The sequence below is a fragment of the Talpa occidentalis genome, unplaced genomic scaffold (assembly GCF_014898055.3).
Source record: "Talpa occidentalis isolate TD23 unplaced genomic scaffold, MPIMG_talOcc4v2.1 talOcc4.7, whole genome shotgun sequence".
NCBI classification, from domain to species: Eukaryota; Metazoa; Chordata; class Mammalia; order Eulipotyphla; family Talpidae; genus Talpa; species Talpa occidentalis.
Genome location: NW_023605083.1, coordinates 124,681,682 through 124,704,820, shown reverse-complemented (window position 1 = coordinate 124,704,820; position 23,139 = coordinate 124,681,682). Strand labels below are relative to the sequence as shown.

The 23,139-nt window shown below is 45.6% G+C and overlaps 1 protein-coding gene across 2 annotated transcripts; it reads right to left on the bottom strand.

Annotated features, from left to right (window-relative positions):
* Positions 1-108: 108 nt before the first annotated feature.
* Positions 109-22,618, bottom strand: DCAF7 (DDB1 and CUL4 associated factor 7). Of its 2 annotated transcripts, XR_005121800.2 has the most exons (8): positions 22,267-22,618; positions 11,910-12,068; positions 11,173-11,284; positions 10,377-10,495; positions 7,237-7,446; positions 6,172-6,289; positions 4,671-4,906; positions 109-197 (listed from the first exon to the last, which is right to left on the bottom strand). XR_005121800.2 is itself a non-coding variant. In XM_037492203.2 (7 exons), the coding sequence occupies exons 1-7, from the start codon at positions 22,402-22,404 to the stop codon at positions 4,734-4,736; spliced, it is 1,029 nt and encodes a 342-aa protein (XP_037348100.1). In that variant the 5' UTR covers positions 22,405-22,457; the 3' UTR covers positions 204-4,733. The 2 variants fall into 2 exon arrangements, 1 of the variants encoding a protein (XP_037348100.1); XM_037492203.2 differs by lacking the exon at positions 109-197 and having other exon boundaries at positions 204-4,906; positions 22,267-22,457.
* Between the last annotated feature and the right edge of the window lie 521 nt (positions 22,619-23,139).

Below are 23,139 nucleotides of genomic sequence, written 5' to 3'. Positions count from 1 at the left end.
AGGCAATGGGTCAGGCTGTCAGAGACTGGGATGGGCTGGGGAGGAGTCCAATCCCCAGCCAGTGTCTCTGGAGCAAAGCCACAGGGGCAGAATGGGAGGAACTGAATTCATCACAAGCAATTCAGTCAACCTATACATGTTTACGTTTTATTACAAAGTATGGTGGGCAGAAAATACGGTACTTCTTATACAGGAGGCTGAAACAGAAGGAAAGGGTAAAAATTAGGTTTAATATATCTTGGGAAACAAGAAATAAAGTCATAACTAGAACACTCCATTTTCAGGTGCCTTTGAAGTCCCCTTCAATGGAGAGTTACCATCGTGTTTTCACAGCACAGTGTTAAAATTTTATTACAAGCCCTGTGTACAGTCAGTCCTGCGAAAATAATATTTCAAAAAGAAAGTGGTTACAGTACAGTTCTCCAAGGGGCAGCTTCCTCTCCACCTGACCATGGGAAGCCACAAAACCTATAGTACAGAAGAAACGTTTCAATATATAATGAGAAAGAAAGTTCAGACACACTAGACTAAAGGAGACAGAAGTTGATTGGCTAGAGCTTAGCATTTCAGTGAACAAGAAATCTCCATCTTCTACGTAGAAGTTTGTACAATCATGCTACAAGTTCACACTTAGGGGAGCGGGGTGGAAAGTCACTGACAGGGGAGCAGGGGTGGAAAGTCATAAAATACACAGGAACCAGAGCCAATGATTCATACTCCACTAAAGCCAGTCAAAGCTTTAGCTCAGCAAGTTCCATGTCACATTGTATATGCCACAGTCAAGCCAAGGTGAGATACAGTCCTTTTAAATTGTAGATATCACCAGTTCATATTCACTGCGTTGTCCCAAAAGTGGGTGCTTGTTAGTTCTCCAGCTGTTACACACACTGCCAACATTTCTTCTTGAGTTCATACTTTCATTTGCTTATTTGTTTCTGGTTTGATACACCAGTCCAAGCCTCTTTGGGAAGGCACCTGCATGTTTTAATATTTAAAAAGTAACATCCAGAAAGTAGCCTGAGAGGACCTGGCCCATCCTGTGTGGCCATGCATTTGACTTTGACCATTAGCAGCAATGACAACCGTGAGAAAAGAAGAGGGTGACAGAGGTGGACAAAGCGCTCATAGCTGGCCCAACCAGTAGAGGAGACTTCTGGACAGCCTGACGCAGGGTCCATAGTGACTGCCCAACTCAGCTTTCCTCCCAGAGGAAACCCAATTAAGTGCCAAGTCTTACCCTCCTTCCCCATCCTGGAGTGCTGAGAGTAAAGGGGAGCATCTCTGAGGCTTCCACTTCAGAGGTGTCCCTTGCCCTGCCCGGTACTTGAGGGAGCTGCTATATTCTCAAGCTGGGGAGGGATGGCACTAAGCTGGCACTCCCAGATCTGGTAAACCCTGAAGCTCCTATAGAACCTTACAGCCTAGGAATTCAAGGCCCAGGTAGCAGAGGGAGAAAGCTCTACAGTGGTAAGGTAATGAGGAAGAGAAAAGGAGAGAAAAGGGGGAAAGTCAGCATGACTGTTTATAACCTTAGCTTCTTCAGCTCTGTACCAACCTGTAACCAAAATAAGCCGCGTTCTGACAGGCATGCACTCCCACCCTCTGTAAATCTCCACTGCCACAAATCAGCTCTGCCCCCAGTTATCCCTGTCCCCATAGTGCCCAATGAATGGCCCAGAAGGAATGACAGGCTGAGGCTAGGTCTCACTCCATGACCACATGACGACAGTCTAAATGCTTCCCAGACCTTTACGGTTTTCTAGTATGTTTAGGCTAAAGAAACCCTTACTGTTTTTCTCCCCCATCTTAAATCTCCTCTTAAAATTTCAGCCCCAACTATCATCAAAACTTTGTAGGATTCTCAAATTTCCTGGTGGTCCCCCCCTCCCTGCAAATTTAATCAGTTCCCTGAAAGTTCATCCTGGTTCTGATAAGAAATCCTCACCCAGTTATCAAGTATCTTCCCTCTTCAAGTCCTAACCTTGCAGCCTGGTTCCTTCCTGTAAGGAGAGTTTTTGCTTTCCTGGTGTAAAGGCCTGGGGGGACTTATATCCGGACATCAGCTCTCTGATGGTGGGGCAGAGGCTTGTCTGACTCAGCGCTCCCCCCTCTCATCAGAGCACATAAAGAACACAGAGGCAGCTTGACTCGGTGGGTCCAGAGTGAGTCAAAGGTCTGCTGCTCAGCCTGTAGAGCCTGAGCTCAAGGCCTTCCCAGCCCCTGTGCCTCTCTTGCAGGGGGAGAACAGATCCAGAGCCTCCCCCCCATTCCTTCTAGCTGCCAATTTGAGAACCTGAACAAATGACAGTTGCTTTTGAAACTACAACAGATCTCTACTTCCTGGGGCCTGGCTGGCTAGGAGGCATTCTAAATCCTGAGAGGATAGAAACCCCATGCTCAGCCAGGAGGCCCTCCTTGGCCTGTGGTGTTAGGGGAGGGTAAGAGAGCCGGGGCTTCAAAATACCAGCATCCCTCCAACCGTGAGCACAGGTGTATTTGCTTAGGGAGACTAGGAGTGTCACCTGAGCCCCAGTGGGGGGGGGGAGATGTCATAAGGAGTACCGCTGGGTCTGAGGAAGGGTGACAGGGCTGGGTGTCCACAGGACAAGGAAAAAACCCACATCAAAAGTTGTTAGCTTCCAGGGTGAATTGCTACTTTATCCAAATAGAGTCTAATTACTATTGACTAATTCTTTGCCCAGGTTGTTTTTCGCATTCCAGGTGACAAATGCTTTCACCAGGTTGAAGGGCGGATCAGGAGAGGAATTCTAACTCAGAACTCAGTGTGGTTAAGGCCTGTCTGGGCAGGCCCAGCCTTTCTACCACTCTGATCTCCATTTCAGACCCTTTTCCTCAGGAAGGAACTGATGGCTCAGACTTACTGCCCTGCAGAGAAGGACACTAACAATCAAACACAATGAAAAGCAGAGGAGGTTCTGACCCACGCCTCCACACAACACCATGCCTAACTGCAGCACTGTGGTAAATGCAGAGGGTCAACCCCAAGTCAGAAACCCAACATGAGAACTAGACAGTAATAAGGTAGAAAGGGAAATAACCTGACTGAAAAAAGCGCTTTTTTCTTTAGGACAGGCCTCTGTAGTAAAGCAAAGAGCTGTGACTATGGGGAACACAGATATATCTGCTCTGAAAAGGAGGACTCAACCAAAAGATTTCAAGGGCCCGGAAGAACAGTTTTGTTTCTCAAGAGCAGGTGAGAGCGTAAGTGGGCAAACGACCAGCCTTAATCTCTCCTTATCTCACACATGCAATTTGGAGGGTTTCAGAAATTTTTCTCTGGCACTTGACAGAGCACAACAAACCAGCAAACTGTCCCCCCAAACTCGGCCTGCCTAAGGACTCACTTAACATCAGAATCACACACAAGCCCCCTCCATGGAACTCACTCATGTAACGGAAACAGACCCCTGTGGCCTGCAGGCCAGGACGGCTCAGAACCTAAGCCAGAGACGGGAAGAGGGGTGTCAGTGGGCTCTTAACTGGCTGTCCCTGAGGCCTCTGATTCTTTTGAAGCTATCTATTTACCTGAAGGCCTGGGATCCTCACAGCCTATTAGTTCGTTCCTTACGAGAGCCGAGTCTCCCACACTCTGAAGGAGCTCCCGCTCAGAGACAGTGCCCCTCCAGCAGGCCTCTCTCCCTCAGAGCAGTCGACCCAAAGTTGCCAATGTAACACCAGTCACAGTAAACTAAGCAAAGAAAATAGTGCCGCTCAGCTTAGAGGATCATCCTTGCCTAGCATTCAAGACACGGAATGGAAGGGCTGGGCTTCCAGGTGAAGGCAAAGCAGATGCCAACTAGAGGCTGGAAATACATGCTGAGCTCAGCTTTCCTGCAACTATCCCCTCAAGTCATTTTATATGCAAGATGACTTTTATAAAGCCATGTTAGCCACCCCAATCAGGCACATGCCCGCCAGGTCTCAGTGGGGCTGGACAGAGGTACTTCCGGGAGTGACAGGAGGCTTCACATGTCTATTTTGGAGCCCAGAATGCCCTTGAGAAGAGCCAGGCTGAGAAAAGGTGTGAGGTGGCCGACTTCTGAGCACCAAGGCGGTTTGGACTCCCGGTCAGGTGCGCTCCGCTCAGGCAGTGATTCAAGAAGGCAAAGTGCTGCTGGGATGAAGGGCCCAGTGCTGCTCCGGGCACCAGGGAGGAGAAGAGGTGCTAGTAGGGAGGACTATGAAACAAAGGAAGAAACCAGGAAGAGTAAAGTTCTTTTCATAAAAAAATTAGCCCGATAGATAAAAAATATACAAAGTTGAAATTTTTTAAAGACATTAATAACAGGAGGAAAGACAACTGCAAACTGGCATGTTCCCACTGACACGGACAGGGCGGGGACAGGGCAGAGAGTGCTGCTCCGCAGCACACAGAGACAGGGGGCAGATGAACACAAACACAGCCAGTGCCTGGAATGCTCATTAACACAACGGCTGACAAACAAATATACAGAAACTTTTAATTGAAGGACCAAAGGAGAAGAGAAAAAAGAGTATCTTAAAACTCAGCCTGGGCTGAGGGGCGCCACACAGCACTGAGTCTAGCACAGTGATGGGTGATTGGCCAGGACTCCTAGAGCAGCTTCTGGTAACAGCGGGTGCAAAGCAATGAAAGACATACTGGCCACCGGAAACATATTTCTTCTTACTTTGGGGGTGGGGCAGGGGCAGGACACACAAGCCCCTGCCGCGTGGCCATGGCGCCACCAACACTACACTCTGAGTATCTCCAAGCAGTTGTTGTAGCAGATGGCAATCCAGTCGGGCTGAGTCGATGCCCACTGCACGTTGTTGATCTCTCCTTCAGCGGTGTAGGCCAGGATAGGGTCCTCGATGGCCCGGGGCATTTGCTGGATGTCCCAGATGAGAGCCTGATGGTCATCAGCTAGGGACAGAGAAAGCCAGCAGGCAGGGTCACAACTCAGGGATGGAGGGTAATGATCCCCGCACTGGGGGCCTGGGTGAGGACATCACGGGTTACAGAGTGTCTGCCCACCAAAACCCCTGTGAGGGGTCTTTAATTTTAATAGATCAGAGGACTGAGAGTGAGAAAGGTTCAGGCATTCATCCCAGACCGCAGAGCTATGCAGCCAGCTAGTGGCGGAGGTGGGACTCCAAGCCAAGCCTCTGGCTCAGTCACTATAGCAGAGTTGAGACAGCACAGCAGACCTGAGAAGGCACCTCCCACGTGACGGGCATCAGGAGAGGACGATGGGATCAAAATGACCCCAAAACATGTCATTTTAAAGTACTCTGATGATTTAACTGAATGGACCCTCCTGGTTTTTTTAATAGACATTCATGAGGTGTTATACAGATAATGAGATAAAGTACTATGTGCTATTAAAAACAGTTTTTAAGGGGCCTCCCTGGTGGTGCAAGGGGTTAAGACACAACCTAAGAAGCTATCTGCAGCCAGTGCAGTATGAGTTCGATCCCCAGCCGGTCAGGAAGCAACCCACAGACCTCTCCTGACTACCTGCCCGCTGCTCCCCTCAGCAGTGTATTTTAGTCAATCTGCCTGTTCTGTTCCCCACTCTGTTTCTGGTGAATCCTCTCACCCCCCCCCCCACCCCACATCTCTGGCCTATAACCCAGTTCTTATATGCATAAATAAATCTAAAAAAAAAAAAAAAACGAAAGTTTTTAAGAGCTATGGAAAATACCATAAAGAAGATATATGTAAAATGAGTGGAAGGAAATATATTAAAGTAAGATGGCAAGGTTTTAAGATGGCAAGGTAGTGAGTTATATTGACTTTAGTTCCTAAGTGATCTATAATGTGCTCATATAACCGAAATTAAGTTCTTAATTTTAGAGAAGAATAGAAAAAAAGGCAATGACCTTCAGTACCACATCAGCCCATCCTGACACGCAAGCCCATTTCTGATAAACAGGACTGGAATCAACTTCACCCTTTAACAGTGGCTTATTGGGGCAGCCGAGGCATAGGCCTCTAACTGATGATGGACTCAAACAGTAAAGGGAAGATGCTCCAGATTTCATCTGGAAATCTGGATTCTTCGAATTCACAAGCATGGGGTGGTTCTCAGTTGAATTCTTTTGTATAAATTTCTGAACTATCCTCAGCGAGACGAGATGATCTCCCTACCACTCCCTCCGCATCACGCTCCCCTCCCACCACATTACCTGCAGTACAGATGTGGCACGATGAATGCGGGGCCCACGCAATGCCATTGACACAGGCTCGGTGGTTGTTTAACCTGGCGACAGGCGTGCAGGGAACTCGGACATCCAGAATCACTACCTGCAGGCAGAGTAAAAGGCCGAGAACTTCAAGGTGTGATATGAAGAGCAAACAAACAAACCAAAACAACGCTACATAAGAAAAAACTCTTTTTTAGCATAACTTGTTCACTTTTGGATTTAAAGGCTAATAGAGACAGAGTTTTTGCTACCAAAGCAGCTATAGGATTGAGGAAAAAGAAAACAAAGATGATTCAGGTATTTTAGTATCTGATCTTAAACATCACAGGTCTTTACATGGGTAAGAAAGGGGAGAAGCAGAGTAGCTAAGATCAATTTGGTTAATCCACCAAGTTCCATTAGGTGCCTGTGCTAGGAATTCTGTGCATGCGCAGCTGGGCAGGATGTGAGCCCTCCCACCCCACATCCAAGGCAGAATCTGGAATGTAAGGAGTCTGAGGCGCTGGCCACACAAAGCAGCATTAATCACTCTACTACCTCTGCTTCCATCACTGTACCACCTCCAACCTACTACTTTATCCAGTCACAGTCGACAGAGAGTCACCACTTCCACGTCTGTTTGCTAAAGCTGGAGGAATCTGTCCAGACCACAGAAGGGGGAAATGGCCTGTTTCTTTACTCAGTGCCATAAGCACATAGGATTTGGTTTACTCTTGAGATACTGCTTTTCTTGGCTCCAACTCCAAATGTCTAAGTGTTAAAAGTTCTTAACACACAGCAGTTGTTCTATATCAGGCTATTTCAATCCTGGCACTATTGACACTTGTGAGGCCTGTCCAATGCATTATAAGATGTTTAGCAGCACCCCCAGCCTCCACCAATGTAGCACTGCCCACTGTCCCTGAATAGGGAGAATTAAAGATATCTCCAGACATTTCCAAAGATCCAGTAAGGAGAAAATGGCACCGCTTAGGACTATTCTAGATATAATAAGCAGTGCAGGAATTAGGTAGGAGGCTGGATGTCAGCCCCAGGTGGTATGCTCACCTCCATTCCATCCATGGCCATGGTAGCCAGGTAGTTAGGGTCCTGCTTGTTCCAGCAGAGGCGAAGCAGTGGGTGATGCTGGGGGTCTTCATAAATGATGGTGCTGTGTTCCAGATGGCGGAGGTCAAACATCCGCACAGAGCCATCAGCGCCCACCGAAGCAAACATGTCCCTGCCGCCCCCAGCGCGGCTAAACGCGATATCATAGACCTGATGGGGAATGAGAAGCTTCAGTCAGAATCAGATCCATCACCTCCTTTTCTGCAAAGAGGGAAATCTACCATCCCCAGGTCATCTGAACCCCTGCTGGTGACACAGAAGGAGGGAAGTCAAGTCTGTAAGCACTGGAACCTGAGAGTTCAGCATCGAAGAGCGAAGAGCATTTATCACTACAGAAACTGGCTGGTGTCTTCCTACATCCCTGCTTTCCAAGTCTTCTCTCTCCAATCCTGAGGTCAAATGAAGGGCACAGACCCTCACAGACAGAGCACAAGCGTCCCCAAGCACGTCTTCTGCAGGCGGGATGGGCTCAGCAGGAGCTAGAGGCAGCGGCGGACTTCCGCCAAAGCACCAGACTGAGACTTTTATTTCTTGGGCCTGGGTAACTTTCACCTGTGTGATCAGAGGCAGGTTGAGGACAGTAATAAAGGAAATTTGAGGGGTAGAAGCAGCCTTCCTGTGGCCACTTAGCAGACACACTGGTGCTGCTGTGGAAGCTGGGCCTGAGACTCCTCTGCACGGGGTAATGGCAGCTCTAAGCTGCAGGCAGGAGATTCGGGAGGTTCCCACACTCGCAAGGAAGCTGGGAGCACACTCTTGTCCCCGGACATGCTCTGCTTCTCCTCCAGTTGCTGTGTAACAGAAGTGACTTCATTTAGATTTTCACTCATTGTTTTCTGCTTTTACTACTGTTGCAGCATTGGGCACTACTAATACCCAAGAGAAAACAGGCAGAGAAACAAAGAGCTTCAGAGAAAGAAAGACATGAAGAGAAACAGCAAAGCTAGCGCCAGACAAGCAGAGAAAGAAACTGAAAAGGAAAATGCCAGATGAGACCCATCTGAGCTGGGGTTCTAAGAACAGCTGACTTCCAGGGACTCTCCCACTAAATACTGACTCTGGCCTTCTTAGTGGTTCTTTCTGCTCAGGGACACCGCCAATTGAGCCTCTAATCCTAGTCCGCCTCACAAATTCCTTTTCCTCTAGGTAACTACTTAAATGCACTTCTCTAAGACAGGAATCAGGAGTGGTTCAAAAGGGAACTAGGCTGGTCCTCACAGGGAGTCCTGACAGATCAAGGCAGGTTCTGTCCAGTACTGTCCAGCTGTTGGACCAGGGGTGTAATGGATCAATATGCGCAGCCCCATGGCCAGTTCTCAGTGACACGGAGGAACAGACACCACGGCAGCATTCCAAGTGCCCAAGTGCCCAGAGACAGTGTGGTGAGGGTGCAGAGCTCTCTCACCTCTAGTGGGCTCTTCCCCCAGGGCATTTCGTCACAAGCCAAGAGAAGGAGGCAATTCCCAGAAACATGAAATCCCCACCACACTAACACTAGGCAGCAACAGAAGTCTCCATAACTAGTGCCTGACAGAGAGAGGTGGGCTGAGAAAGACCGAAGATGCTGGGAGGCATTACTGCTCCTCTCACAGCAACCAGCCTCAGCTTCATTTCTTCAAGACCACAGTGCTGGTCCAGGGCCTGCTCGCTGTTAAGATCCACTCCTGCCACTTCCCTCTCCTCTTCTCTGTATCAGAGAGAACGGATTCCCACAGGCTGTGTTTGGAAGGGTCCCAGGTCCATAGGCTGCTTCTGGCTGGCTCAGCCATGGGAGGCCCTGCTGGGAAACTGAACGGTGGGAGGTGGGGAGAAGCTGAAGTACTTCTCCTCCCCTCTGTGTTCTCAGAAGCACCTCTGGTAATGGCTCTATCTCCAGGTAAACTGGCCCCTGGATTCCACTAACTGCCTCCTCCATCACCCCTCCAGCCTATACGCTGTAGCTTCTCGCTGCTCCTGTTCTCTAGATTACCTCACGGTGGCTGGCTTCTCAGCCTTACCATCATCTGTGTGGGCATTCCCCTGGGTTGACACCCCCTCAGTTTAAACACTTAGGATAGTTCCGGTGCTCTAGGTTGAACACTAATAGAGAACAGCAGGCAAAGTTGTCAAAGAACTAAAATATAGCAACCTGTTCCACTTGATGGTCAAGAGGGTTTCCAGAAGTTCCTTATAGGTCCATTCGCTAGGGCAAAGTCTTCCTGTGCCCCTTGGTTTGGCAGCAGCCAAGGCCAGCAGTCTTGTAAGAGCTCTTACTTACCATAGAAGCACAAAAAGCCAGAAAAGGACCCCTCACTAAAAATGAAAACCTAGTCACCAACTTCCTCCCGAATTCAACCCATTCAACAAACAAACTCCTATTTCTGACCTGAGGTCAAGACACCCTTTTTATCTGTAGCGATACTACACCTTGCGATGCAGGGTAAGGTAGAAAAGAAAAGGAAACACTCTCACAGGAAATTGGAGCATCAGGCATGCACTCGCTCTGGGAGGAAAAGATTTATGGCCATATTCCAAAAATACCCAGAAGAATGCTTTGCTTAAAACACAATACATAAAGCTCTTGTTGCCTTTTACAACAACATAAAAGAAGCATCACCATCAAAATGAAACATATACAATTCCAAACCGTATTAAAAGTGTCCGTAGTAAGGGAACACACCAAAACTTCATAGAAAAAATTTAGGAAAAAAGGATGAATAGGTTTGCCTGCCAGGAAATTTTCCCTTTTCCTGCCGCCCTCCCAAAAAGTAAATATATTTTAAGATAAGTGTTAGTCTAAGATTATTTTTTAATCACACCTGGTCCAAGTTTGTCTATAAGAGATTTTGCTTATTCTGTCTATAAACCACCTCTGGCAGGCTGGAGAATAAGTTGTGTACACCAGCCCCCAAGCACTTGTTTCCAACAGTGCTGTTTCCTGCGGTTTGGACACATGACTGTTTTCTATTTAGATAAGACAACACTAACATTATATTATGGTTTCCCACACAATTTGCAAAACAGCAAGCAGGCAGCTTAACCACTCACGATGAAGGCACGGAAAGCATCAGAGGAAAGAAAAAAACCAGCCGCATCTTTACCTCTTTGTCGTGGGCAATCAGTTGAGTCTTCACATGACCAGACACAAGATTCACTCGCCCCAAGACCTGCCCTGTCTCCAGCCCCCAGATGGTACAAGTTGTATCGATGCTCGAGGTACCTGGAAACAAGCACGCAGGTCAGTGATGGCTGACAGGAGTGAGTTTCTCTCCGTGTGCCTACTCATCTGTCCAGCCCAGAACACAACATGCCAAAGCACTTCCTGAACAGAGGAAGGGTATTCAGAGAGCCAAGAGAGACAAGGACTCACTCCTCACCCCAGGACCTTAGACTCTAACTGGGGAGGTAAGATGCAGACAAGTGGGGCCTCCTTGGTGGTGCAAGGGGTTAAGACGCAACCTATGAAGCTGTCCACAGCCGCTGCAGCATGAGTTCCATCCCCAGCTGGCCAGGGAGCAACCCACATGGCTCAGCAGACCTCTCCTGACTCGCCCGCTGCTCCCCTCAGCAGTGTGTTTCAGTAGATCTGCCTGTTCTGCTCCCTACTCTCTCTTGTGAATCTTCTCACCCCCCCGCCACGCCTCTGGCCTGTATCCCAGTTCTTGTATACATAAATAAATAAATAAATATTTTAAAAAAAAAGATTGCAGACACGTGGACAGCTCCCCATGCCACATATGTAGCCAGTGATCATGTGCCACATTTAGCTTCTTACCCACTGGCCCCATCCTCGGATGATGTATACCTCAGGCCCCTGGTGAAAAGGTGTTCCATGTTCTATCTGAGAGTGTATCTTTGCATCTTGAACCCGGAACACGTATCCCTGCACTCCCTTACCTAAAAGATAAGGATCCACCTCATTCCAGTCAAAGGAGGTCAGAGGAGCGCAGAAATCTGAGTTCTTATTATTGTTTAGCAAACATTCCAGCCTGGTCTCTGTTTCCCCAACCTGAAGGGAGAATAATTTTAACAAATCAGCCAGTCTTGTCTTCACAAAGTCTTAAAGCCTCATGTAGACTATAATCAAATAAATATAAGACATGGGAGAACATTTTTATCCAAAGAGACTGAACCCCAGAGGAATTCTCTGAATGCTGCTTTCCAAACTTTCTCCTCTGCCTAGCTTTGTTCTCTGAATTTTCATACTCAAATCTTTCTGGAGATAAGGTCCTCTCATGGTGCCCAACCCAGAATCCACTGCTCATGGTGAGCTCAGCTGAAGGGGTAGGGGGTGATGCACTCAATTGCCTAGAATCAATGGCCTGGTATTTTGCTAATTTACTCAAAGATATCTTGGCTGTAAACAGAAGACGATGTCTCAAAAGTACCACCCTATAGGCGGCTCTCCTTATTACATCTAGTTCATGAGCCTCAGGTTTCCTGCAGGACTTCAAGGAAGCTCAGCTTGGTTTACTAGAAAGTCGCCTGAGCGAAAGTCAGTCAGTCCAGATGGCTCCCACTGGCTTCCCCCAGGCTGCCAGGACACTGCTGCCTCCTAGCCCAGGCAGCTCTCCACGCTGCTCCCAACAGCTGACAGGGCTGTGGGCCTGGCTGCCAACCCAGCACCTGCTTACCCTCCACACTCGGAGATAGTCACCACTTGTCGCCAGCAGGTCTGGATAGACACCTTTTGTGTCAGGGATCCACATGAGCTTTGTGGTGGGGTACGGATGGTCGAAAGTGTTTCGGCAAATAAACTCCGAACTCTCTTCATCTAAACCAACAAGCTGAACCTGTAACACACCAAAATCGAGCCACATAAATATCATTTTCCTCAGGTCACTGGTGAGTGACAGAAGTCCTGACACAGGACTACACTTAACCAGAGTAAATAACTGATTACAGAGTGGGCACCAGGCCAACCAGCCCACAGGTCAGCTGAGGAAGCCCAGCTGGGGGGTCGAGTGACATCGCACACTGCCAGCGCCCAGCAGAAACAAAATCCATCTCTGCTAGCAAGGCACATTGCCATGTGTTTAAGTCATTCTAATAGGTGTGTAGTATAATTTAAATTTAGACTTCCCTAGTAACTAATAATACTGAGCATCTTTTCATGTGCTTTCTTGCCATCCACATCTGTTCTCTGATGTTTGTTCAGATACTTTGTCTTAAAGTACTTTTCGAGCAGTTTTAGATTCACAGCAAAACTGGGCAGAAAGCAGAGTTCTCATTTGCCTCCTGCCCATACATGCATAACCTCCTCCACCTCAAAATCCCCACCAAAGTGCACATTTTTTACAACTGGAGAACCTACACTGACAAAGTCCACAGTTTACACTAGCACTTACTCCTTGTGCTGTAAATCCATAGGGTGTGACACACATACATAGTATCATACAGAATAGTTTCACTTCAGTTTTTACTAGGTTGTTTTATTTATTGAGTTTTGAGAGTACTTTGTACGTTCTGGTTATAAGTCCTTGGTTACATGTTTTGAAAATATTTTCTCACAGTTTATGGCTGTTCTATCATTTTCTTTCAGTGTTTTCTGAAGAACAGAAATTAAAACTTCTGATGACATTGGTTCATCCTTTCTTTTATAGCTCATGCTTTTTGTGTCCTAAGAAATCATTGCCTAACCCCAAGTCATATTTTCGCCTACACGTTTTCTAATTTTACAAACCCTAGAAATCTGACAAGGGCACTGAGGCTATGAGAGGGAGGGGGAGAGGAAGGCAGCAAGGCGGGGAGGGGGCACAAGTGACTATGGGGGAATGGACCCAGGGTGCTCTGGTGGTGGGTGTGGTGTGACACCTGAATGGGAGATCCCATACCTCTAACACACAAAGATGTAAACCAATGTTACCACAATTAAATTTTTTTTTTTCAGGTTTTAGATGAATGTAGGTCTATGATCCATTGGAAGTTCTTTCATGATACAGGGATGAATCACATGTGAATGTCGGATTGTCCCAGTATCATTTCTGGAAAGACTACCCTTTCTCCTTGGAATCACCTTGGTCGCTTTGTTGAAAATCAACTGACCGTGCATTTGTCCATCTGTTTCTGGACTCGGCAGTCTGTGCCACTGGTCTGCATGGCTAACCACTTAGCAAGATAACAGCAGCTTTCCGATGAGGTCCTGAAATCAGATGTGCAAGTTCTCCAATTTTGTTGTTTTTACCACAAGAGTTTTTCTAGTCTATACTTTTGCTTTTCTGTTTAAATCTTAGAACCAGTTTGACAAATTCTACAAAGACTCTGTTGGGATTATGTTGAACCTATAAACCAGTGTGGGAAAACTGCTGTTTTCACAATACTGGACCTTCTAACCCATAAATACAGTATGTTTGTCATTTTGACTTTTTTTTCTCAGTGATGGTTTGAACTTTTCAATGCACAAGTGTTGCATTTCTTTCATCAACTTAATTCCTCAGTGCTGATTACTATAAAAAGCATTATAAATGGAATTTTTAAATTTCACTATATAGAATACATTTATATATAGAATACAATTGCACATTCATCTTGGCTCCTATAACTGCTAAATTAATTAGCTTCAGTAGTTAAGTAGATTCCTAAGGAATTGTCTATGTAAGTTTACAGATCGTGCCATCCATGTCTTTTAAAAATCTTCATGACAGAAAGTACCTACAATACTACCTTGCACTATTTCTCTTGGTAAATGTCTTATAGCCGGGCCTGAGTCTTTCTTTTGCTTGTACTGTCTCGACAGACCTATTTCCAAATTTGACTACATGTTTTACCTGGAGTCTTACACATTCCTGGGGTCCCCAAATCCAGCCCAAGATTCTAATTCAACAACTGTTAAGAGGGGCCCAGGAGTCGTCTTCAGAACCTCCCAGGGGATCTGATTTCAGTAAGGCCTGACAACCTCTGCCCTCAGCACCTAACCCATGCGAGTCAGAAAACAGCTGAGATTTCATCTTTCCTTTTCCTAGACAATTCATGTGTTTGCAGATTTGTGTTTTAATTCTCAATATAACTGATTCTAGCTCTTCTGAACCAAACTGCCAACTAAATATTGAGAAAAACAACTGGCTATCACTGATACTCAACTTTTTTTTTCCCCAGATACTTGAATGTTTAAAATTTAATGATGAAAGAGAATGTAAGTTCTCTATAAAAATACAGGTAATACAGAGTGAAGTGGTAAATCTTCTATTAACTTCACCCCCAATTCTACTTATGTACTCTCAAATCAGTCTGATGTGTATCTTCCAAAAGGTTCTCTGTGCATTTATATATGCGTATATGGTGGGGGGGTGTGGTCAGGGGCAAGTTTAAAAACATAAATGGGCTTGAACCATAAAATATACTCTAACTTGCTTTTTTTTTGGCTTATTTGCAACTTGCTTTTATTTTTTTAAAAGATTTATTTATTTATGCATATAAGAGCTGGGGTACAGGCCAGAGGTGTGTGTGGGGGTGGTGGTGAGAGGATTCACCAGAGACAAAGTGGGTAACAGAACAGGCAGACTGACTGAAATACACTGCTGAGGGGAGCAGTGGGCGAGGCAGGAGAGGTTTGCTGCGCCATATGGGTTGCTCCCTGGCCGGCAGGGAATCAAACTCCTGCTGCAGAGGCCGCAGATTGCTTCACAGTGCAGTGCTTAACCCCTTGCACCACCAGGGAGGCCCTGCATCTTGCTTTTAAAGAAGTATCTTGGAAGGTCTTCTCATGACGGTACAAACAGCTCTAGCTCAGTTTTCTACAGCAGACTGTGGTAAGCATACTATAATTTATTTAACCATTCACAAGTATTGTGGCTATATCCCATTGTTTTGCTATCATAAACAATACTTTGTACACAGGTCCAGATGCTTTTATTGGATGGACTGCTAGAAATGTAACTGCTGTATCACATTTTAAATGTTAATAGATTCTGTCAAAGCAGCTTCAAAAAGGTTGCTTCCATCTACACATTCATTAGGGAATACAAATGCCAGCTCCCCCATACTGAAAGTGTAAACACTGAAAATCTTTTACATGTTTGCTAATCTGATGGATAAAAAATGGCATTTCGCTACCATTTTTCTGTTGAGGCCAAGCATATTATACTGTTTTTATTTCTGAATGACAATCACTGACATGTGAGTGCTTGTGATAGATCAAGTATAAGCACTATGCTTAATGCTTTATGAGTATTACCTCATTTACCCCTCTCGACATCTCCATTTTGGAAGAGGATACTGAGTAAGACATTAAGTATTTTACCCAAGATCACAAAGCTGCATTTTAAATGTAGGCAGCCCCATAAAACAAGCTCTTCATCATTACAATGAAAAACATCAACTCAAAACTTTTGCCTAGTCTACTTTCTTATTGATTTGTAGGAATGCCTTTGCTACACATTTCCTTTGGTAAACTAGCTCATAAAGCTGAGGGCTGTGCCATTTTTGGTGGTATATCTTTAACTACATTTCCACTGTTCCATGAGTTTTAAAATCACTCAGGTTTTTTACTTTTTAAGGAAAGTTTGGTACTTTGTTTTTTCCCTTATAAACTGTCTCACCTAGACTTTCTATTGTGTTCTTGCAAAATCATTAGTAGCACTATCATCCTTCACATACCCTTCCCTCATTCCCTACATCCAGAGTTTCTGTTCCTATCCTATACTCCCACCCCTGAACCCCAAGGGATAATAATGAAGGTGAGTTTTGCTTTTTCATCCCCACCATTAACTAGCTCCAACTGCAAAACTGATGGTTAAAACCTGAGTCAGGAACAAGGCTAGGTTTCCTATTACATAGGCATAGGATGACAGCTCTCCACTCTTGCATTCCTGCTCCTTAAGTATATTATTCTTTTTCTTTTTAAGTGTTGTTGGTTTTTTTTGTTTTTTTGGGTTTTTTTTTTTTTTTTTTTGGTGGGACCCTTGCGGTGGCCAGGGATCCAACTGGCTCTGCAGAGGCTGCGGGCAGGCTCACAACCCAGCGCTCAGCTGCTGCGCCACCAGGGGAGGCCCTTTTTAGGTCTTTTTTTTTTTTTTTTTAAGATTTTATTTTTGTGTAGAAGAACTGGAGTGTAGGTCAGAGTTGAAGGGGTTGAGAAGATTCACCAGAGATAGAGTGGAGAGCAGAACAGGCAAATTTACTGAAATACACTGCTAAGGGAAGCAGCAGGCAAGACAGGAGAGGTCTGCTGCACCATATGTGGGTCAGCTCCCTAGCCAGAGATGGAACTCAGGCCACCCAGCTGCAGTGGGCAGATGTGATGACAGCACTGAGTCTTAACTCCTAGGCCACCAGGGAGGCCCCTTAAGTATATTATTCTCAGGTATTTATAGTTGTACAACCTATAATGGTGGCAGATTTTCAGGCACTGTCCAGTTACCCCTGTCATCAAATGCAGCTAGCCTAATTTCTCCTTCTTCTCTTAAAAAGAGCGTGATCATTCTGCCTGGATGTCCTAAATCTTCTTTCTTCACTCTTAAAATGTAGAAACTTCCCTTAAAAATCTTTCAGGGCCAATTGTTTTACATAAATTTGTCTTGAGATAGTTTGGATTCATTATTTCAAACCTCATTTCTATATAGTCTTCTTTAACTAGATAGTTGAGCTTTTGTTTCATTTCTTTGGCCATCTTCTTCTGGGACACCAATTAAACTTAAGTTAGATTTTTATTTTCTGCACCTACTATGTCCCAGCTATTTATTTCCATTTTATTTTCTCAACCTGTCTTCATTATCCTTCACTATTTTCAGCAATTTTTATTTTTACTTTCTCTTTCCAATGTAACTTAATTTTTTGATCATTTTTGTTTTCTCTTCCATTATTTGCCTGGATTCTATTTGCTGAGGATCCATTTTCTTTTGTCACCAAGACTTAGTTCACTTGATCTCCTCTATTGCTTCCTGGCATCCTTGATGTTAAGCTTTCTGAATTTATGGTGGTAGGATTGCTCACTAATTTTTAAGTGATAAAAAACATTTTTCTAGTATAGTTCTTTACCTGCCACTTGTTTCCCTCCCCACCCCCCTTCTTTCATAAAATAATCTTTCTATAGCTACTGTGTTCCTTTTGAATGAGGTGAGTTCTTCCTAGCTGACCTGAGGGAGAGAGGTCAGGGCCATGTTAGCAGACACACTGAAACCTCCCCACTCCCCAGCCAACAGAGGTAAGGAGTGGCTAAGCTTTTAAAAATTCAATCTACCAACCTACCTTAACTAACACTTCTACAGAAGATGGCATGTCTACCTTTCTCCTTGTACAGCTTAGCTCCCCTCTTACCCAAGGTGTCAAATGGAGTCCGGGAAAGTTCCTGCTGCATGTACACCTCCTCAGCGTCTCAAAGGATTGCTGATCTTGCCCACCAAAATCCTACCCTGAAGAACTATGCTCTTCTGAATTTGAAATCTACGGCCATCCATGTCCTTTCTCAGCATCTTCCTCGACCCATTTGATCCTCATTATACTGTAATCCTGATTCACTTATCGTGGGAACATAAGGAAAACGAGAGACTTTAATCATCTAACTCACAACATGTAGGTTACCCCCAAATACTTTCTTCTCCATCATCTTCCCTATCCTTCTGCTAAATTTCCTCTCCCAACTCCACTACCTTTTTGCAACTATTGCTTCATAACATTTTATCCCAACATGTGTAACAAATGCCCCTAAAAAGAAAAGGTTGTGAAGCAAGGTCAGTTTTACTTTGTTATAAACTGTGGAGAGTACTATGTCAGATGTCTAAGGAGCAGATATGTCACATAAAATATTCACTCCTTAGAGGCATGACCACATCTACATTTTCACCTTTATTACTTTCACAAAAAACATAAATTATACAGAATATTTTATATTTCAAAAACATTTAAAAGGTGCCACGTCTATCTTGTACTAGCTCTTGGAGGGAGGGGACTGTATTCTAGTTTATCATACACAGTACTAGTACCAGAGCATGAAGGTGAACGCACATACGTAGACCCCTACATTACGACTAGTTCACTTTCCAATGAGGCCTCCCGATTAAAACATAAAACGTTTTACGATTTAATACTGACATTACAATTGCCTCCTAGACCATGTGGACGGGGCATTTGTGAGTGGGGCATTTAAATAACAGTTATCAGTTTATCAATCTTTTATCACACTAGTTCATGTTTTTTTTTTAGTAGAGTGTAGAAATGATTTTACTTTAGTCTTTATATATCCTTTCATACAAGTGGTAGCTGTTGAGCTGCATAAAAATATTGTGCAAAACTGTGACCATGGATCCTAAACAGCACATTAAAAAGAAGATTTTAGGGGCTGGGTAGAGTAAAAAAAAGATAGAAATTTTCAATTAAATTGAAATAAGAAATCACAGAAAAGCACGATGATGGTGTAAAAGTGGATTAGCAAAAGAATTTGGGTTTTCTCACTCTACTAGCAAGATCTAGGTGATTCTGAGGTAACATTTTCCAATTTAAGTTACTTATTTTAAATTTCATCTAGTTAATGTCAATAAAAACGAAATTCTGAGTATTTTCGTTGTTTTATTATATTAATGAGTCTTATGTCTTACATAAGTTATGTGCTGAAATTTTCAAATTCTGTCATCTTAGAACAAATGACGCAGTATCAATGTATTACTGGGTTCACATTATGACATTTTCACAATATGATCAAGCCTGTAGAACAGATTAGTGTCATAAAAAAGCAGGGGTCTACTGTCTGTGTGTGTATATATGTCATTCCTTAAAAAGCCCCAAGTTATCACAGGCTAGATACCACTCTAGTTATTGAAGTGTTTCCCCACAATTGTTATTAAAGCAAAATTCTGAGAGAATAAACCAGTTTTTCTCGGTCTTTTCCATTTGTCCTCCCGTCACGCCTGTTCCTGACTGATTAGTGTTGATCAATGTCTGCAGGGAGGTCCTGCCTGGACAAACTCTAGATGAATTCTGGCCTAGCACCCCATCAGTTCCTGGCTCAGAGGCTGACAGTCAGCTCTGGCCAGACTACCTACAGAACAGGTTCACTCCTTGTTCAAATCACAGCATCTCCAGTATGTCTGCGTGAACTAGGTTAGGGCAAAAAACAATTAAGGCAGCAACATTTTTATCCAGCGGTTCCATGGAGGATTTAGTCCTCTCACTCTCTAGAAAAAAGAAAGGAGGAAGTTAAAACCAGAAGAGTTTTATGTTTTAAAATCCCCTCCTGACAGTCTTGCCAGGGACTGATGAAGCACTGCAAAATTTGAAGTATCAAAAATACTCGTGTGCTAAAATGCTTTTTCTTTATTCCTGCCAATCTCACACCTGCTAACAAAGGCTGGTTACCAAGTTAGCAGGTTACCAAGTATCATCACTGTATCTAAAACAGAGTCCAATATATATTTGTTGAATTAATGAGGCAAATGAATGAGAATCCTGACGGGCGGCCACAAAGACTAGGAAGTTAAAAATTAAATGCCAAAATCAAAATCATTATGCAAATAGAGTAACTCTGCATTAAAAAAAATCTCAGAGGAATCGATACAGGCAGACAAATACATACTGTTGCCTGGTCTAATTCAAGTGCAAGGTGTTCTTATCCAGATTCACCAGAGTGTTCTTCAAAAAACGGGATATATACTGCCCACCTGGCCCTGGGCACAGATCTGGTACAGCAGGATTTTTTTAACTTGGGGTCCATGAACTTGAACTTGAAGATGACATTCATATTTTCACTAACCTTTAACTGAAATTTAGCATTTCCTTCCATTACAAATGGAAGCAGCTACTCATAGCAGATTTGGTATCTGTGACTTTGTAATCAGTAGAAACCACTGATTTTTTTTTTTTCATATCACACTGCAATTGTCGACCATCATAAAATGTCGTTTACCCTCATCACTAACTTCAAAATTAAACTCATAACAATACTGGATGGTGTAATTTAACGAGTTAATTTAAAAGTACATATTACTGTATCACCACTTCTTAAAAAGATTTTTGACAATTGTAAATATAATTGGTTTCCTTCATAATCATGTATTTCATGCATTTGAAAGCATAATTATGAAAATATGAATACTGGCTGTGCCAAAGGTGTCCACAACACACCCATGAGTTAAAAGCCCAAACTAGATAGGTGGGGGCATGAAAAAGTTTTAATATACTGCATTGCCTCCAGCATACCAGTGAGTTAAGACACAGTTAACTGCTTATTCAGTTACTACTGGGATTATTAGTTTGCATTTCACTTCTAAGACCACACTGTCTGTGCTGTGTCCTGGCACAAAGAAGGAGCTCCAGACAGTTGCTAAATGAAAAGGAGAAACTGGGGTAGAGCTGCAGCAACTGAGGTTTGATAGCAATCACTCCACGGTGAGCCTGACTGTGGCTCAGTTTCTCTTCTCTTCAAACAGGACTACTACTGCTTACCCAAATTGACCCAGGAAATTTTTCAAGGAAAAAAAAAACAAAACCATCGACTTGCTTAAAAAGACTCAAGCCCTTTGAAAGGTGTATTTTACTTATTTTTCTGAACAATGTATCCTTCAACAATAGTTCTAATAGTCTTAATTTTACTGACATGGTTTCCAAATCAGGATCTTGAATTCTATTTCCAACTCTGCTGTCACTATGGGCCATAAGGAAGAAAGGTACAGTGGCAAGAGAAAGAACAAAGCTGTGTCTTGCTCAGAACTCTGATTTCTGTGGGCAATGGGTGACTTCAAGATCAGTGCATACTCCCTGGGATTTGTTTGTAAATTATGACTGTGTAATGTCTGGACAATGAGATCCAGTTTCATCAGTTTTGCAAAGGGAATTCCAAAGAGAACTAACTCCAGAAAAACAGATGTACTCCTAAAAAACTCTAACAACTTACAATGTTCAAATGTTTTTTACAGGAATTTTTTCTTATAAAGCAGCAGCCCCCTTCCTACAACAAACTGTGAGTCAGAAAAAAAAAACCAAAAACAAAAACCCAGACTGTGCAGTGACCCACAGCTAGTCAAGGAGAGGAGGCAGGTTCCAGTCTTAGACCCTGCTCCATGCCTGAAACTGTCCAGTTTTATTTCTTCTAAGGAGTGGTGCTCCGGGACTAAAAAGCCCAGGCTTTAAACAAAACTAGCCACGGCTTTCAAATTTCTCTCATCACTATCAATCACGTTTCCTTGAATGTGATAAAAGGAAGAGATTAAGGGGCAAAGGAAAGAAAACCCTTCCCGTTGACTTATTCGCCAACTTTCAAAGATAAAGTTATGCTACACTGTCAGCTTAAAAGCATCCCTCTACTGCCAGTGCCTGGATGAAGGCTTCTCAAATTGATGGATGTTCAGAAAGTCTTACTCCTCGAGGCTACACATCTGTATTAGCACGACAAAAGCTGAGAAACGTAATGGCAAGAAGCCCCCGTCTCTATCCAGAAAACAATGGTGGGATCACGGTCACAGGCCATCACGTCCCCCCCCAAAAAAAAGATCTTTTGGAAGAGGACGGCTATGGGGCAGCAAAGGCCGGGATCCCCGAACACCAGCTGGGGTGGGGGGGAGTGGGGGCGGGGAATACGGAACAGGCAAGGGTGAGCAACAAGCAGCCCGAATGGGAAACCCAGGGTGCCGGGAGGGCGCTGACCACCCCTGGGGCGCCTGCGTCTCCCTCACCCTCTCCCCTCCTTCGCCCCCGCCAGAAGCAATGCGGCAGGAGGGGAGGGAACCGAGTGATAAACAGCAGAGCGCGGTGTAAGCTCGGGTTTGAAACCCGTGTCCACCACGGCACGGCTGACTCCGGCGGGGCGCAACACCGTGCCTCAGTTTCCCCGTCCATAAAATGGGGGTAACAACCCTCCTGTCTACACAGACGTGCCCCAGGGTTAAATGAGACAAGGAAGGGGAAACCCTCACCCGGGGTCAGACACGGAGCAGCCACCCCCGGGCGCTAAGGCGAGTCCGCGGAGGGTCCCGGAAAGGGGGGGTCCCGGAAGGGGGGGTCCCGGAAGGGAGGGTCCCGGGGCCCGCTCCCGGCCAGCTGGGTTCCGAGCCCGGCCCGGCCCACCTTGTTGTTGTACTCCTCCACGAAGCTGCCCAGCGCCAGGCGAAAGCGCTTGTCGGGCCGCACGCTCCAGTTCATGGCGTACACGGTCCAGGGCGCCTCGTACTTGTAGATCTCCTTCCGTTTGCCGTGCAGGGACATGGTGGCGGCGGCGGGGCCGCAGTGCGGGCCGGGTCGGCGACGGGCTGCGGCGGGCGGGGCGCGAGTCGGGCGAAGAGCCGGGCCTGGGGCCGAGGGGTCCGCGGGGAGGCGGGGCGGGGGCGGGCAGGCGCGGCCAGGCCCGGAAGCGGGGCCGCGGCCACAGACAACGACAGCCGGGCCGACCCCTACTTTCAAACCTGCTGGGGCTCGGACTAACACCACCTTCCGTTTGAGACACCGCCCCTCCCCCTAGAAACGGAAACCACGCGACCCCCGCGGCGGCGCCGGCCGTTGGCTGCCTGACACGTCCTTTCGAACGGCTCCTTCTCCTCATTGGCTATTGTCCCCGCCGCTTCCGAAACCTCGTTGCTACTGGAGCAAACATTTGTCGTTCCAAGTATTTGCCCCGCCCAACTCGGGGGCGGGGCCGACGCCTGCGCGTCCCAAAGGGCATTGGCTGACAAAGATGTCAGTCAGAGAGATAACGGAGCTGCGCGTGAGGGTGGGTGTGTGGGGGCGTGGGTGGCCTGGGGCTGGCGGCTGGCCTGCGAGTCGTTGGGCTGAGTCTCTGAGGGCGAAGGTGCCTGAGCGGTGACCTGCTCAGACTTCCCGCCCGCTGCTGCTATTCCGAGGCCTTCTCCACGCTGGGGAGCAGAAAGTTAAACTCTGCTTCCCGGGGGCCTTCTGCGTTTCCCGGCTCTGAACCCCACGTTCTGGCGGCCTAACCCGCGCCTA

Bases quoted from the DNA above. Each gene is read 5' to 3' on its own strand.
- DCAF7 (XM_037492203.2), bottom strand. From the start codon at position 22,404: ATGTCCCTGCACGGCAAACGGAAGGAGATCTACAAGTACGAGGCGCCC. The intron at 7,447-10,376 runs GTAAAGATGCGG...ATTCCCCATCAG, and splicing joins TGATTGCCCACGACAAAGAG to GTCTATGATATCGCGTTTAG. The intron at 6,290-7,236 runs GTGAGCATACCA...CTCTGCCTGCAG, and splicing joins TGGCCATGGATGGAATGGAG to GTAGTGATTCTGGATGTCCG.